We start from the raw sequence: 17,515 nt of genomic DNA on the forward strand, positions 1-17,515 counted from the left end.
TTGAATCAACATCTTTCTGAACTTTAGCAATGTTGACTTTGTGACGTAATTGACTCCAATCTTGAGCATTGCGTTTTAATGTTGAATGTACATTGGAAGATGTAAATTGAACATTGCAACATTTCAAGACGATGTTGATTCAACATTAGAAAATGTTGATTGTAGAAATATATAAATGCAACATTTCAACATCAGAAACAAATAAAATTTGAAAGGAAAAAGTTCGATGATAAAGAAGCCACTCCACAGCCAATATGTCTGATGAGCTGCTACCAACAGCGAAATCGGTCACATAATGGTGGCTGTGTGGGTTCGAAGTTTTGGCTTTCGTTTTTCACTTGCAAAAAGTTGCAAAAAGCTCGACTCCAACGAGAAATTAATTAAAATTAGAACATGTTGATGAATAATTGAACAATGTTGACTCATTCAAAATTAAAAGCTGTGTTGATTCCACATTGGAAGATTTGTTGAATCATTGGTAAATCTTGGATCAATATCTGAGGATATTTATTCAATGTTGGCTCAGGATTGGATGCTAATTAATAAAGTTGGATTTATAATAATACAGTGTTGAGTCAACAATTGCCAACAACTTCCATTATTGAGCTAAATTATTCCAATATTGAATTTACATCTTTCAATATTGAATCAACATCTCCCAATTATGGTTTCACAGACTTCTAATGTTTAGCTATATTTTCAATTTTGAATTTAAATTTTCTGAAGATAAGTTAAAATCTTTTACTGAAATTTTCCAGTGTTGAATTTATATCTTCTTGGCATCATCTGTCTTAATATCGTCAATTGTGACATAGTATTGATTCAACGCTGAAAGATGTATGTATATTCAGTATTCAACATAACAAGAGTTGACTCAACATTGTGTAATTTTAAGTCGATATTGCGAAAGTTTAGTTCAACTTTGAGTCATGACTGAAAATTTTAATGTGATGGACTGTTTTTCTTAGATGATTAAAAACAAAATTCATTCCAATTTCTACCAAACTTCTAATTTTTTTTCCTTTTTTGTTTTCAATTAAAATACAATAAAAAAATTAGTTAAATATTTTGTTTCGAATCGTATAAGAGAAAAACGCATAAGCTTTGTTGTGCCACTATAATAAAAATTTTGGATCACAAGCAACAAATGTTGAGTCAACATCTGGAAATGTAGATCACCCTTATCAACACTGAAAAATGTTAAGTCAACATGAAGCCAAACATTATTCATATTTCTTCAATGCTGTACCATTTTCTTCACAAGTGTTTCAAAAACATTTTTATTATTTTATCATCGCCTACACTCACCAGAAAATTAAATCCAAAGACCCCCCTCTCATTAAGACAAAACAACTCTGTTTCAAACATCCCTTTTTTGACGTTGTCATGCAACCAATATGTTTGTTTACAATATTCCTGATGTTGTTGTTCTTTGTTATTCTTGTTTCACATAAAATCATCATCGCCCTCGTCCTCGTCGCCGCCGTCTTTGTCGCTCTACGAAATCCCAACAGATGTGGTGAGGGACGTGTAATGTCACCCGATGCCAAAGGTTGTATGGATCGTAATGAATGTTTGGATCTGCCCTGTTTGAATGGTGCCACATGTATAAATCTTGAACCAAGAATGCGTTATCGTTGCATATGTCCCGATGGTTTTTGGGGTGAAAATTGTGAACTGGTCCAGGAGGGACAAACGTTAAAATTAAGCATGGGTGCTTTGGCGGCAATCCTAGTCTGCTTGCTGATCATACTAAGTGAGCAATTCATAAATGTTATAACATGTTTTCTGTTTTTGGCTAATTTTTTGTTTAAAAAATTTTCCCCAAAAGGAAAAAAAGAAAACTACTTGCGCTCTAATTTTTCTTTCTTTAATGTTTTTTCGATGTTTGCCCCGTTTTTGTTAGAAACCAAAAAAAAACAACTAATTTTTCATTAATACTTTCTCCCTTAATTGGTGTTATTAGATGTGTTTTCTTTTCGATTTTGATGCCTAATTTTCCTAATTTTCGTGATTTTCATGCACTGCAAATAAATTTTGGTTTTCCATGATAGTGAGAATAAAAATTAAATATTTCATATAACAAATAGTGCAACTAAAGAAAGTATGTGGTTCCAGAAATTATATTTAGCCTTATTTTGAAAATAAATTCCCCGTGATTTTTGTTCTCTGACGTTTCAACTTAAAGGAGAGTGTAAGAATTCACGAAGAATTTAGGTTCAGTATAAGGCTGATTGTGGAACAATGGTAATAATATATTGTTGCTGCAACAATATCGTTTCTTGCAGCAATCAAATATATATTTATTTATAACTATTGTTTCAAAATAGGACTCCCATGATCACATTCTTTCTTCTAATGATTGCTCATAGACTTAATAAAAATAATTTATATCGCACAATTGAAATGGAAGAGAAACTTTTAACTAAGAAATTAATCTTATATCCATTCAATAGCGATTTTTTCTTTGTTAATTTTCTATGAGCATCCACTGTTTAATTTTTGAATTTATTTAATTTTTATTCCTTGTTTATGGTAACCAAATTTGTTATTGTTTCTCAATTATTTGCAATACATTAAGCCGATTTTCATTCATCCATTTGCCACTTATTATAATTTCAAGCCTCATCAGCTTCCATATCAATGTATCTCCACATAAAAATGTTAACTATTTAACACCATATCTTTTTCCGTACATATACCTACATATATAAAATAATAAAAACATATTTAAATTTAAATTTCATATGCATGTTAATCATAATCAAAAAATGCAATTCAATGCTATTGGTTCGTTCATCTCCCTCTTAGTGAAAAAATACGTGTATATTTTTTATTCCATTCCATTTCATTGCATTGTCATTCACATTCTTCATCAACCACTAAAACAAATTTTTTTCAATGTCATAATCACGCTCTATTTTTCACATTCATTCAAGAATTTCACTTATTGTCACGCTCTCATCAAAATGATGTTTTGGTTGTTCATTCCCAAACATATTGTTCGATTTTAGTTATGCATTTTTTTGGATACATTACTCGTATATACCTGCCGCTACAGTCGAACATGGTTATAAGCAACAGGTTCTATGAAAAAAATATTTGTTTTTTATTAAACCCCATAAATATTTGTCATAACTTTGTTCGACTGTATTTTTTCGTTTTCGTGTAGCTTCCACACACACATAACTATACAAACATATCTAGATTTTTCTCATAGTTGGAATGATAATTATTTATTCAAATATCCATACATATGTTTTCCATTTAAATATCAACATCATCTTAATATACATACAAAATATGTTTTAATTCATAGCTTTAGATTCATATTTTTTAAATATATCCATGTGTATAAATGTATTAAAATTTAAAATGTTAAAGAAGAGAATTTAAAATGAAGAAATTTAAAAAATACATAAAATTAAAAACACAGGTAGGTGGACATATTATAGCGAAATAGTACTGAAAGTAAAAAAATTAAAATTAAAATAATTACGTAAATGTTATAATAACCTGCAGCACCTACAAACAGAAGACGTTTTAAAAATAAATATTTATAGGGAAATCAGAGCTAAATTGTATGCGAAGAACTAAATATAGAGTTTGATTAGAACTAAAGCTTTCAAGAACTAAAGTTTCAAGATTATGAAAGAGGGCCGAAAAAAGAAGCCACGTGTATCGGCGTTTTGAAAGTTTACGTCGGGAAGTAACCTAAATAGGCATGGTAAGTTCCGCCCATTTATACACGTTTTGAAATATTCGACTGACAACAATGCGGGGTATCTTTTTACGAAAAAATTAACCCTCATGCGAGTCACTAAAGGGTTCTTTTTGGTACCTTTCTTCAAAAAATGTTTAAAAACTCCTTTAAAATATGATCGTATCAGATAAAAATATTCTACAAAATTATTTGTCATAAAATTTTACTATAGGTCTCCAAATACACCAAAACTCTAAATCGTACCTAAACGCCAGGAATCTGCCAAAATTAAAATCACGTTTTAGGGTTAATGTTGTACTTTATCTGAGTTTATTAAGTTTTGTCCCACAAAACTTCATTCTAGATAGAAGACGTCAAAGACAAAAATAATCTCTATCAAATTTCAATATAAGTCGCCGAATAAATGAAATACGTATTTGCAATATGTATCAAGAAAATATATACATCAAGTTTGCCAACAAAATACCCAAATATTTTTGAATAAATTTGTTTTGTTCTTTTTTCGAGTTGATGCATGAAAGTAACATGAAATTTAGTTCTAGACGAAAAGTGTTAAAAGAAGAAAAATTCTACACAAAATTTCTTTTTAGTCCTGTAGAAATGGGCGGAACTTGCCACGTCTATTTATGTTACTTCCCGACGTAAACATTCACAACGCCGATACACGTGTCTTCTTTTTTTATGTCCTCTTTCATAATCTGTGCGGGGTTTCTTGTAATTTTAAAAAAAGTTCGATTTTGTTGTACATTGTAATTGACCAATGTTGATTCAACATTGCCCGATATTTCAAAAATGTTGATTGTTTGCAAAGAATGAGAATTGGAAATAATCGTTCGTCTAGGAAGTATCTTGAATATAATTCTGATTTTATGTAAGCAAAAACTCCCAAATAAAATTACTAACATATATATTTTCTTTTTGTTATTTTCCTCTTTCGAGGCGAGCTGATTCATCAGAAAGTTTTTATAAATGAAAAAGAATGTCAGATAAATTGTCATCACAAACCACTACACTACATGTTTCGCACTTTGGTGAGAAGCGCTCATCATTTTGTGCGGCTTAATAAAACGTTCGAATATAAAAATTGCAACCAAATGGTTGTTGTTGTTGCGTTCTAAAAATAAACACATCCCAAAAACTAGTACAGTTAAATGTGACTACATGTGGGAGACAATTGCAGCTGTGTGGAAATAAAGTCCGCCCTGCAAAAAACTCGTAAATTAATAAGATTGTTAGAGTTGGCAATGCCTTAAAAAATCCGCTGTATTGAATTCCTAATTGCAAATTTGCAATAAATTCAGTATATATAGAAGGAAAAATTTAGGGTAGAGACATAGCCAAATTGCCGCACAAAATACACCTGATGAGCGCTTCTCACCAAAGTGCGAAACATGTAGTGTAGTGGTTTGTAATGACAATTTCTCTGACATTCTTCTTCATTTACAAAAAACCTTCTGATAAATCAGCTCGTCTCGAAAGAGAAAAATAACAAAATTAAAACATATGATCATCATCGCCTTAACAGGTAAACATAAATATATATTTTCTATTTCTGGAAATGTTGAGGTGATTATACCCTCAGTGTTTATGCTAACGCGGGAAAAATGTTCCTCATCGAAATAATGGTTTTAGAGCTCAAGTATGTTTGGACGAAACCCGTTTCAGACAATTTGGAGTCGATTTAGCAATGTCCTTCCGTCTGTCCGTCTGTCTATGTGGACGGATGAACCGATTTGGTCCAATATTTGGGTTTCGTAATATTTTGTCCAAACTTACCCTCAGTTTATGTATTTCGAAACGAAAATGTGTGCGCATGAAAGACACCCAAACTTTAGTTTTTGAAATATTATTTCATTTGCTTTTGCTTCAAAACTAAAAACAAATTTAAAACACACACTCAAATTTGGTAGTTTTTCTTCCGCATTCGTTTCCTTATCGACATACATAAACAGGCCCTTAGTTTAAGTTCGAAGATGGGTCATATCGGCCCACTCCCTCGGGTACCTTCCTCCCCCACAAAATTTCAATTTTTTTCGGAAAAAACTATGCACACCATAACTCTCGAAGGGACAAACAGATTTGGTCCATACTTTGCACATCGTAATATTTCTCCCAGACATAGATAAGGTTCGAATATGGACTAAATCGGTTCACTCCTTCGGGTACTTCCCACACCAAATTTCGGAAAAGTGCAGTTTAGGACCTCTTCCCGAATTGTTTTCTCGAATATGTTTTGTTGCACTCAAGGCCTCCGTGGCAATATCATACTTCTTGAGAAAATGACGCGAAAACTGTAAAAAACCTTATGACAAGCATGTGTAGTGGCTGATGCATAGGACAACTCTCGAACCGAATACTGGGTTGGTCCACATTTTTTATATCTTTATATTTCATCGAACACTAGAAGAAAATGGAAGATGGTGCTTATAGGTCCACTCCTTCCGATACCTGCCCCACAAAAGGTCAAAAATATTCCCTTAAATAGAAAGCGCAACGCTTTTGTTTAAGTGCGGTTAGGGGTATGTGCGAGAATTTTTTGGACATTTTTACCGAAAGTACTCCTAGTAGCCCTGTTTACAGCGGTATAATGTTTTTTGGCAAGTCCATGTTTCCTGACATACTGGTCCTATCAAGGGGAATGACTAACAAAATAAGCCACACTTCCAAAATGGAATATGGCGGTCCATACCTTTAGGTAACTCCCCATGAACAATTTTTGAAATGTTATCCTAATCTTTGTTCATACGCCCAAAATTCCGAAGACCCCCAAAATGTATACCTTTTTTGGGAAAAAGGTATTTCAATTCACACAGGCTGAGGTATACCTCTTTTTACTTGTTTTGTTTTCAAGTAGACAGTGGTTAATGTCTACTTCCGATTTGAGCATAGAATAATGTATGTATAGACTATAAACGTATCTCAGCTCTTATGTTCGAAAAAAAATTTTAACCAACATATGTCGCAGACAGTTGTTTACGCGTTGAGTGAAAGCTACTCTCTTCACTCGAACTAAAATTTATAAAAATATAAACATTTATGAAATTGTTTGTTTTGTTTATTGTTGAAGATTCGATCTTATTTGATTGCTTAAGCTGGAGTATTCCCCCAATGGCTTAACTTGATTTATTACCCTCTATTACAGAGAGTAATGTTTTTCAAAACGAAGTGACAGTGTTGCAAAATTTTACTGATCGCTACCAATATAATGATTTTATCCCGGCGAAGGGAATTATCAAGTGGCTTTTCAGCTTTTTGAAATGATGCCTTTTTTAGCGAAAAACCGAACTCTTTAAGTGTCTAGTATTCTCAAATAAATCAGAATCACACTCACTTTTCGGCTTTTCCGACTTGGCTGGTAACCCTATTTTTCAACGCTTAAATTGTATTGTATATTCAAATTATTTATTTATTATAATGTCAGTTATTTAATTCCACACTTTTCCTATAGTCCGACTTGGCTGGTAACCCTATTTTTCAATGCTTCATTACAAATGCTATGACAGCTTTTTTCCACCATTATCTGTATTTGTCCTTCTGTATCAGAAGATTAGATCATTAACATTTGTCATCGAAAGCTTTGACAATTTGGAGGTGGCGCCGGAACCGTGTCACTTTGGTGTCGGAGACACAGGTTTGGTATAATCCAGATCTTCATATAGCCTGCACAGAACGGTACCTATTTCCTATTTTAGATATTTTGATGGTTTTATCATAAATAATATCCCACCGAAATGGCTAAGATTTGGTATTTATTCCACCAGAAATTTGTATGTATAGGTCCACGTCTTCATATAGCTCCATAGAATGGTTCCTCCCGATTTCCGGTATTTTGAAGGTTGTGGCCTCAAAATCCCATTTCTAAACATTTCAGCTTTCGTTGGCGGTATAAAAGTTTCCACCATAAAATTGTGGGTATATGTCTTCCTATAGCCTAGAACCGCACTCACGATGGGTAGAAAACCTTATCACAGAAAATTTGCAGTATATGATGTTACTCTCCTCCAAGGAATTACTCTTAACGTACATGAAGGGCTCAGTAGTTACCAATTGTCCATATTTACTTCAATACCGTTCGTGGTGGAGGGTATAAAAAGTGCGGCCCGGCCGAATTTAACGCCATTCTTACTTGCTTCTTTTCGCGCTTTCTCATCATGATCAATGTCAACATTGCCTTCTTCATCCACATCGCCGTCTCTTCCAATATCTTCATCGCTGTCGCGACGTCTACCATCACTATGTGACAACCTTTCATTTTTTATCCTCGATTTTACTGCATAATAATTTCCATAATCATCTGCTCCCATGGGTTTATCGACCTACGGCTTGGATATGGACTTTTTTTAGTTTTTTACTAAAATATATTAAATACTACTGCTGTAGTATATAGCATTTTTGATTTTTTGTTTTATACAGAAAATTAAAAAAAATGTGCAAAACTCTACCACTCTTTAGGTTTGTTGACGGTAGTTAATATTCTTGATTTATTTAAACATTCCGCTCGAAACTATGCTCATCAAAGTATCTTCCTGAAAAAACACCACGGCGAGCTTGAGATGTAGATGACTTCAAACGAATTATTATAAACAAAAACATGCAACAAATCTCATAACTTCGCCGCAAACCAGAGATCTACACCAAAGGGTTTGCTTGCTATAAACCGATGGTGAATTTGAATTGTAGATGGCGTCAAAAGAGTTATTAAATACAAAAATCTGGAAGTCACCTCATACTTTCGAGCCTAACCAATGACCGAATTTCCGCTTATGAAAAACTAATTGTGAACTTAGGTATAGATGGCACCATAAACATTATTAAATACAAAAACCCACAAGTCATCTCAATCAAAGAGCAAAAGTTTCGTTTGGGAGTCGTGGAATTCTGTTACCAATTTATTGAGTTACCGACAAAAATCGGCAAAATTAAAATGCAAAAATATTAATGAAAATTATTAGTAAAAGTTTACAAAACTATTGCTATCGATAGTACTTCGCGAAAACTTTATTATCGAAAAATTTCGTTAATTATCGAAATCATAAGCATTTAAATTGATTGAATTAATCGAGCTATATAACCTAATTAATTAAAAATCTCACAAATAATGGCGTTCGCCCCAAAAAGGCAAAAATATAAGCATTTTCATTTTACCGATTTTTGTCCGTAACTCGACAATTCCACTACAGGTATGATTAGAGTAGGTCGAACTGTCTCAATATAGATATGACCTCCGAGAAACCAGTAACTTTATTATTTATGAGAGATGGCAGTATATTCACATCATTTCACTGTATGTAGTTTTAATTAAAGTGCTATTTCTTTCCAATGTTAATATAGAGTCTCGAATCTCAAATCATTCCAAGGTATTCATTATTTGAAACGTCATCTACTTGGTCCCGGTCCACACTAGAGTAAATTTCATTAAATTAGGTGTTCTTAGGCCGAATTCCCCATTACAGCAATTTCATGATTTTACTTTACTATGGAACTCGATCTAGAGACGCATAATTTCATGTTAAAATTTCAGAGAAATTACTCTAGTGTGGACCGGGACTTGGGGCTTAATGTAGCAAATCAGTTAGCCAATACTCTAACCACTGCACAACTAAGTTTTCATCTTCGAAAATCAAGAATCTGCCCTCAGTTAGTACAACACAGCAACAAGAACTTGATCCCAAAATTAGTATAGGTAATAACCATAACAAGACTAACCGAAGACTGTGTCTTGTTATTTTTGAATATGATACATAATATTATATTAGCATATGTCAATCTGTACGAAAAAAGAAATTATTGCACCAACAAACTATCATGTGATAGTTTATATACATATATATGCAACCATGTTACAAGAACTATTCTTCCATTCACTTAACAAAAATATCTACTGGAGAATGTAAAATAGCTGGGGCCTTAACCACACCTTAGCAGAGAACAGCTTACAAGTGCTCCATGTTGGCAAACAAGGAGACTGTAATTTAGTAAAATATGTAAGATTGGTTAACCAACTCCATGAAACCAGTAGCATATGTATGGGTTCAAAGCTAGTTTCCTTCCCGTTATTTTTCTCTGAAAAAAATATTTGATGTAATTAAAAGACAAACAAATAATATGACTTATTTTATTTTTAACAAAAATGAGAATGCTAAAAATGTGGAGTAAATTTTTTCATCGCAAATTCTGTTTAATAAATAAATTATGCAAAAATTCAAAACGTTTTTCTCAAACATCACGACGAACAAAAACGAATTGATTTCAAAGAACTACTTTTCATAATTACTAACATAACAAATTTTACAAACTATCGATGGATACTTGGGTCCTTAAAACCTTTCCTCTCCTTGGCATTTCTAATAATACCATTCAACCTCCACAAAAGAGGAAAAAAAGAATAAAAAAACAAACAAATTATTTCATAACAATTTGCCTTGGTGCCTTTAGGTGTCCCGCTGGTTATAAAATCTCCGGCAGTACTTGTGTCAATGACAATGAATGTTTATCATTCCCTTGTCGTAATGGTGGTCGCTGCCGTGATCACCATCCTCCGAAAAAATATGAATGCCAATGTCCAATGGGTTTTACGGGTATGCATTGTGAATTGGAATTATTGGCATCGGGCGTATTGACACCATCGCGAGATTTTATTATTGCATTGGTACTGTGTTCGAGTACATTGATACGTAAGTATAAAAACAGATTTTTTTGATAAATTTACAGTAAGGTTAAAGAGGTAAATCTTGGTAGTTTATTTAGTTTTATTTTTATAGCATAATATAAAAAAAATCAAGCCTAAAAATATATAGTAATTTTTAAATGCCTTAAATACTAACAGTATATAATTTTTAAAGTTTTTATTGTTATTACAAACTTAATATATATTTTATTATATCATAATCTAAGTATACCTTAGTGAAGATGTAACAAAAATTGCCTTTTTACATTTTCTAAATACTTACAATCCTAAAAGTATTCAATATTTCAGATATATATATTATTTTGCTTTATATGTATATAAATATCTGCAAATTTACCATGCACCATAAAATCATGTTAGCCCAAAGGTAACGTATGCCTAATTATATACAATATTTTATATAAAGTTTCATTAATTCAATTAATGTTCATATTCCATACCCTATAATTATGCAATAACTTAAATTTTTACCCCATATTGAATTTTAATTCCACCCATTTTAAACTTAAAACATTCTTTGCCATTTATTTATTTTCAAAACAATATTTAAAACTTTTATCGTTAATAATTACCATGTACATATTTGTGTGAATATGCATCACTTAAGTCCATCCATCCATCTATCAGTTGTTGTGCAACTTTATTTTCCCAGAGCTCTATAGGATCCCTTTTCTCACATATATACATACATATATTGTTATCGGCATAATTATTATTCTCTTTCTCCCACAACGTTCACGTTTCATTAAACTTATTGATGTTTTATTTTGAACAGTTATAATGAAATGCATACTTTCGAATTTTTAATTTAATTACATGTGGCCATATACCACACAAATTGTGCTCAAGGACTTGATGTCGTTTCTGTTGCTCTCTCTGTTCAGTATATCTATGATGTTGTTGTTGCATACACTTGCTCCAGTCACCTTCAGAATTATTAAAATACAAACAGCATGTATACATCATACATATTTGACGTTTGCTGGAACACAGTGGTTGATTCTTTGAAAAATAGATATGACTTAAATTTAATGAAGAATATTTGTGAATGTATACACTTTGGATTCCTCTGATAAGGGGTCTAGAATTTCAAGGATGTATACAAACTGCTGGAAAAAGAAGTTGTTATGAAGAAGCCCAAAGAAGTTAGAAAATATAAGGGCCTCTATCCAGAATGTCAAATGGAAGTAACTGGCCTCAATCCTAGGGAGTGTAAGACTACACAATTTTAACTGCATTGAAATTTTTAATTGAAAGTTAATATAAAATCCCGAATCCTGAGGAAAGAAACTTTCAAGGGATATATTATCTGAAACGTCATCTACATAGAACTTAATGTAGCATGTCAATTAGCCAAGACTCTAACAACTAACTGGTTAAATTATCTTCTTCGGTAATTAATAGACTGCGGAATCCTATGCAAATGCATATATGGTTAGGATGGTCGTAGAGAAAATCTGATTAGACAGAAACTCGTTTTATTAAAAAATAAAACGAATTAGGCCCAGAAATTTTTGCATATTTTGCATATTCTGCATATCGTGCATATTTTGACATATTTGTACATATCTGCATAAAAAGAGCATATGCAAAACCATATGCAAAAATATATTCAAGGATTTGTGGTCTAAATATCCTACCAAAATGGCTGAAATTTGGTATTAAGTCTTCGTTAGGGGTATGCAACTTTACAACTGAAATCTGTCCGCATAGGTCCAAGTCTTCATATAGGCCCCATAGAACGGTACCTACCGATAATCGGTATTTTGAAAGTTGTAGCTTCAATATCCCACCGAAATGACTGAAAACTGGTATTTAGTCTTCGTTGGGGGTATAAAACACTCCACCTGAAATTTGTCCGCATAGGTCCACGTCTTCATATAGCCCCCATAGAATGGGACCTCCCGATTTTCGGTATTTTGAAGGTTGTGGCCTCAATATCCCACCGAAATGACTAAAATTTGGTATTTGGGTTTGCGTTGGGGTATAAAACTTCCTACCAGAAATTTCTCGGTATAGGCCCACGTCTTCATATAGACCCCATAGAACGGTACCTACCGATATTCGGTATTTTGAAAATTGTAGCCTTAATCCCACCGAAATGACTGAAAATTGGTATTTAGTCTTCGTTGTGGGTATAAAACTTTCCACCTGAAATTTGTCGGTATAGGTTCACGTCTTCACATAGCCCCCATAGAACGGTACCTCAGGATTTCTGGTATTTTGAAGGATGTGCCCTCAATATCCACCCGTAATGGCTGAAATGCGGTATTAGGTCTTCGTTGGGGGTATACAAGTTTCCAACTGAAATTTATCGGTATTGGTCTACGTCTTCATATAGCCCCCATAGAACAGTACCTCCCGATTTCTGGCATTTTGAAGGATGTGCCCTCAATATCCCTCCAAAAAGGCTGAAATTCGGTATTAAGTCTTCGTTGGGGGTATAAAACTTTCCACCTAAAATTTGTCGGCTTAGGTTCAGGCCTTCATATAGCCCCCACAGAACGATACCTCCCGATTTTCGGTATTTTGAAGGTTGTGGCTGTGGTTATACATTTCTCTATTTTATTGACTTGTCTGAAGAGAATTTTTAACAGAACAAGTAAAAAAGTATCCGTCGGCTTTGCCGACAGAGATATACCCTCAGCCTGTATATATTTTCCCAAAAAACGTATGTATTTAAGGGTTTTTAAAAATTTTGGGCATTTGAAACGACAAAAATGTTCCTTAGGATTAGAGATCAAACGTTTTGCGGAGGAGATACTAAAAGGAATGGATGTACATTGACCATTATGGAAGTGGATCTCCAGCCACTACATATGATGCCATAGGGGGTTTTTCGGGATGTTTGCTCAAGAAGAATGGACTTGCCTCTGAAAAATGTTTACCATCCCAATTGAGGCAGCGAATGCAAGTTGCTTCAATAAAAATCAAAGTGATTCGATAGCAGGTCTTAAAGTGAACTTATCCGAAATTTAGCGTGTGAGGTACAGAATAGAGTGGACAAATATAATCCATATTTGAACCTGATCTAAATCTAATAGATATATTAGGATGTGTAAAGTATGGACCAATTCGGCCACTCCCCTCAAGAGTTACCGTATGAACAAATTTTCCGAACATTTGTGAACTTTTGTGGGGGAGGTAACTGAAGAAGTGGACCGATATGGCTTATCTTCAAACATAAACTATGTTTGGACCAAATATTAATAAGGCCAAATTTTGGACCGAATCGGCAGATCCGTTCGAGAGTTATCTTGCGCTCCAACCACCTCACATGGTGTCATGGGGTTTTTTTGCAATTTTCAGGCTACTTTCTCAGGAAGTATGGACTTGCCCCTGAAAAAACTTGTACCGTCGTATGGAGGGCACTGAATACAAGTTGCTAAAACAAAAATCAGAGCGATTCGAGAGGTGGCCCTAAACTGAACTTTTCCGAAATTTTGTGTGGGAGGTACCCGAAGGAGTGGACCGATTGAGTCTATATTGAAACATTATCTAAGTCTGGTACACATTTTGCGATGGGCAAAGTATGGACCAAATCGGTTACTCCCTTCAAGGGTTATCGTACGCACAAATTTCCGAACATTTTCGAACTTTTGCGGGGGAGGTACCGGAATGAGTGGACCAATATAATCCATCTTTGAAAATGAACTAAGTTTGGACAAAATATTACGAAAGCCAAATTTTGGACCGAATCGGTAGATTCGTTCGAGAGTTATCTTGCGCTCCAACCACTAACACGGTGTAATAGGGTTTTTTTTGTAACTTTCAGGCCCATTTTCTCAGAAAGTATGGACTTGCCCCTAATGAAACTTACAGCGTCGTATAGAAGAAAGCGAATACAACATGCGTAAACAAAAATCAAAGCGATTCGAGACCAGGTCCTAAACTGAACTTTTCCGAAATTTTGTGTGGGAGGAACCTGAAGGAGTGGACCGATTGAGTCCATATTGGAACCTTATCTAAGTTTGGTAGAAATTACACGATGTGCAAAGTATGGACCAAATCGGTTATTCCTTACAAGAGATATCGTGCGCACAAGTTTTGCGACAATATTTGAACATTTGTGGGGGAGGTACCTGAAGGAGTGGATCTATATGGCCCATCTTCGAACTTAAATCGAATCTGGACAAAATATTTCGATACCCAAAATTTGAACCGAATCGATTGATCCGTTCGAGAGTTATCATGCGCACCAGCCAGTCAGACAGACGGACGGACGGACATTGCTAGATCTACTCAAAATTGTCTGAAACGTATATCGTACAAACATACTTGGTGTCTAAAACCATTATTTCGATGAGGCACGTTTTTGGTCGTATCAAAGTGTTAATACCCTCTTTAGCCTAAAGGCTGAGGGTATAAAAATTGTACACATAGACATTTTTGTACCTATTATTGAAATATTTGTTGCATAAGAAAATATGTAAAATGCATAAATTTTGCATATGCAAAAATTTATGCATTTTGCATAATTTTGCATATGTCATATGTTTCGATTGCAATGTAATCAGAAGCCAAAAATATGCCCAGTCCCAAAATTTGACATGAATCGGACCAAAAATAGGGGTTGCATAAAATTCCGCTGTCTAGTAATTAAGTATCAGCCCTCTATCAGTGACAACTACAGAAACAACAACTTGGTCCCAAAATTAGTATAGATCCTCACCCTAACATCATTAAGCGAAGGCTTTGTCTTGAATATGGTTCATACTGGCCTAACAATGAAAACGCGAATATTTACCATCAAAAATAGTTGTATGGTTTTCTAAAGTAGTCTCCAGCATGATTTGTACACTTTTTCAGGCTCTCAAGCTATTTGTTCAAGCAAATTTTCCACTCCGATTGAGACACCTCCAAAACATGGTTTTTGAACGCTTCAACAGCATCTTCTGGCGACGAAAGTCCTTGACTACGCCTTTTTTATATACTGGATTCAAATGAAGTCATTGGACCCATAGTCAGGGTTGTACGGCGGATGACCCATAAATTCTACGTTTTGTCCGGTCAAACAGGCGCTGGTTTGAATCGATGTGTGAAAACTCGCATTGTCATGATGCAGAATGATTCGTGTTCTCTGGTTCGTTTTTCGAATTTGTCAGGAGACATCAGACAAACAAATTTTAGTGTACTACTCAGAATTAAGCGTCCTACATTTCTCAAGTCGTATAGTTGCCACATTTGCTTCGAAGTGCTTCTTCCACGAACAACTTTCGTTGGGTTTAACTGGCTTTTGAAGACCTAAACGGTCAATTCCTGTTCTGTTTCGGGCTCCTAAGAATAGATCCAAGATTCGTCGTCTGTGAAGATCTTATAAACGTCGTTTGAAGCACCGCGATCGTTTTTATTCACAATTTCCTTGCACCAATCTATAAGAGCCTTTTTTGAGAGTTTGTCCAATTTTGCCGGTTCTAACGAGAATAATCGATTTTTGCCCCCATGTGTTCATGCAATATAAAATGTTAGTTGGTGGATGAAATGCCAAGGATGCCTCTATCTCACGGTATATAACGTGGCGATTTTGCATTATCCGTTCACGCACGGCCTAATTTTTTTTCTGGCACAACTGCCGTTTTGGACGACCCTCACGAGCGAATTCATTACACCACTTTTTCATATTGCTATAGGGTGGCCCTTTATTTATTTATTTATTTATTTGAAGCGCAATCTACTTGGTGTTTAATATAGCACATCAGTTAGCCAAGACTCTAACCACTACACAATTATGTCAATTTCGAAAATCTAGCAGATGCCATCTATTAGTGACAACAACAACTTGATCCCAAAATAAGTCTAGATCCTCACCGAGATATAATTCAGAGAAGACTTTTTCTCCTTATTCCTGAATATAGTTCATACTATTACACCAGCATATGCCATCCTGTTAGAACAGTTAAGAATCCATTACGCCGACAAAAAAATCCTATATTATGCATCGTCATGTGGTAACATAGTTGGAAAATATTAGGATCTCCATCCAAAAAGTAAAAAAATGTCACTGCTTTTATTTTTGGCTGAAACAGATATTCCTTCTAAAAGTTAATAAAAAATCTCGAATGCTGAGGAACAACTTATTTTTGAATCGTCATTTATTTGGGGCCCAATGATGTACATCAGATAGCCAAAACTCTAACCACAGCACCATAAAGTTCGTTTCGAAAATCCTGCAACTGCCATCTAATGGTGGCAAATCCATTACTATAAAAAATTGTCTTACGCATCATCAGGCGGATTGTATTGTTTGCAATGTCCTGTGTGCCATTGTAAGCGCGATCTGCTGGGGAATTTGAAAGTAGCTGGCCCTTAACCACTTCTTAGCCAGGGAAATCTCCTGGAGACTTTTGTCAAATGGATGTGAGAAGATGCCTTGTTGATTCTTGTTTACTTTAGTGAATCCACAAAATTATACTACGATATTGTGGACAGCATTCATTCAGAATTCCGAAATTGATCTACAAATTGGTACGGATCTTCACCCTTACCCTGCGTTTACAAATGCCAGTATTGGCAAGACAATAGCAAAAATACAAACCATTTTCACAAAAACATTTATAAATGTTTAAATATGTATAGAGAAAAGTATGAATGGATTGGTGAAAATGGTTTGTAACTTTGCTATTGTCTTGCCAATACTGTCTGTGTGTAAACGCCTAGTTACAACATTTAGCAAAGACTTTTCCTGTTTATTCCTGAAAAGGGTACATGACAATATGTTAGAATATAACATCCTGTAAGAACTATTAAAATTATGTGTATAGCATAGTCACCCTGTAACAAAACTTTTAAATTCAAGGGAAACAAAAGTCATGAAAGGAAGAATATCGTATGCATCATCATGAACGCAATCAACTGGAGAATCTAAAAAATAGCTGGGCCCTTAACCAAACATTAACAAGGGAAATCTCCAGGGGGTTTATGGCATGCTGATGTTACCCAGCTACAAGAATTAACAGTTCATTCCCTTGACAACAACCAATAAATCATAATAACCGCACTCTACTGGAGAACATAAAAATATCAGGGACTTTAACCACACATTTAGTCAATCTCTGAAGAGAGAAGCAGATCGAGACCTACGAACTTTCTTGTTGAACATATGC

At 34.4% G+C, this 17,515-nt stretch overlaps 1 protein-coding gene across 14 annotated transcripts in view; it reads left to right on the forward strand.

Annotated features, from left to right (window-relative positions):
- Positions 1-17,515, forward strand: part of CadN (neural cadherin) — a 792,724-nt gene that overhangs the window by 739,496 nt on the left and 35,713 nt on the right. For 9 of the 14 annotated variants that reach the window (XM_073971019.1, XM_073971033.1, XM_073971023.1 and 6 more), the window contains one exon: positions 1,515-1,756. In XM_073971019.1, the coding sequence (XP_073827120.1) occupies positions 1,515-1,756 (242 nt within the window). Of the gene's footprint in view, positions 1-1,514; positions 1,757-10,159; positions 10,399-17,515 lie in introns of all 14 variants that reach the window. The other 5 variants (XM_073971025.1, XM_073971030.1, XM_073971024.1 and 2 more) reach the window with 1 other exon arrangement.

Source organism: Musca autumnalis, unplaced genomic scaffold (assembly GCF_047663935.1).
Source record: "Musca autumnalis isolate F117 unplaced genomic scaffold, ASM4766393v1 scaffold_2, whole genome shotgun sequence".
Lineage (NCBI taxonomy): Eukaryota > Metazoa > Arthropoda > Insecta > Diptera > Muscidae > Musca > Musca autumnalis.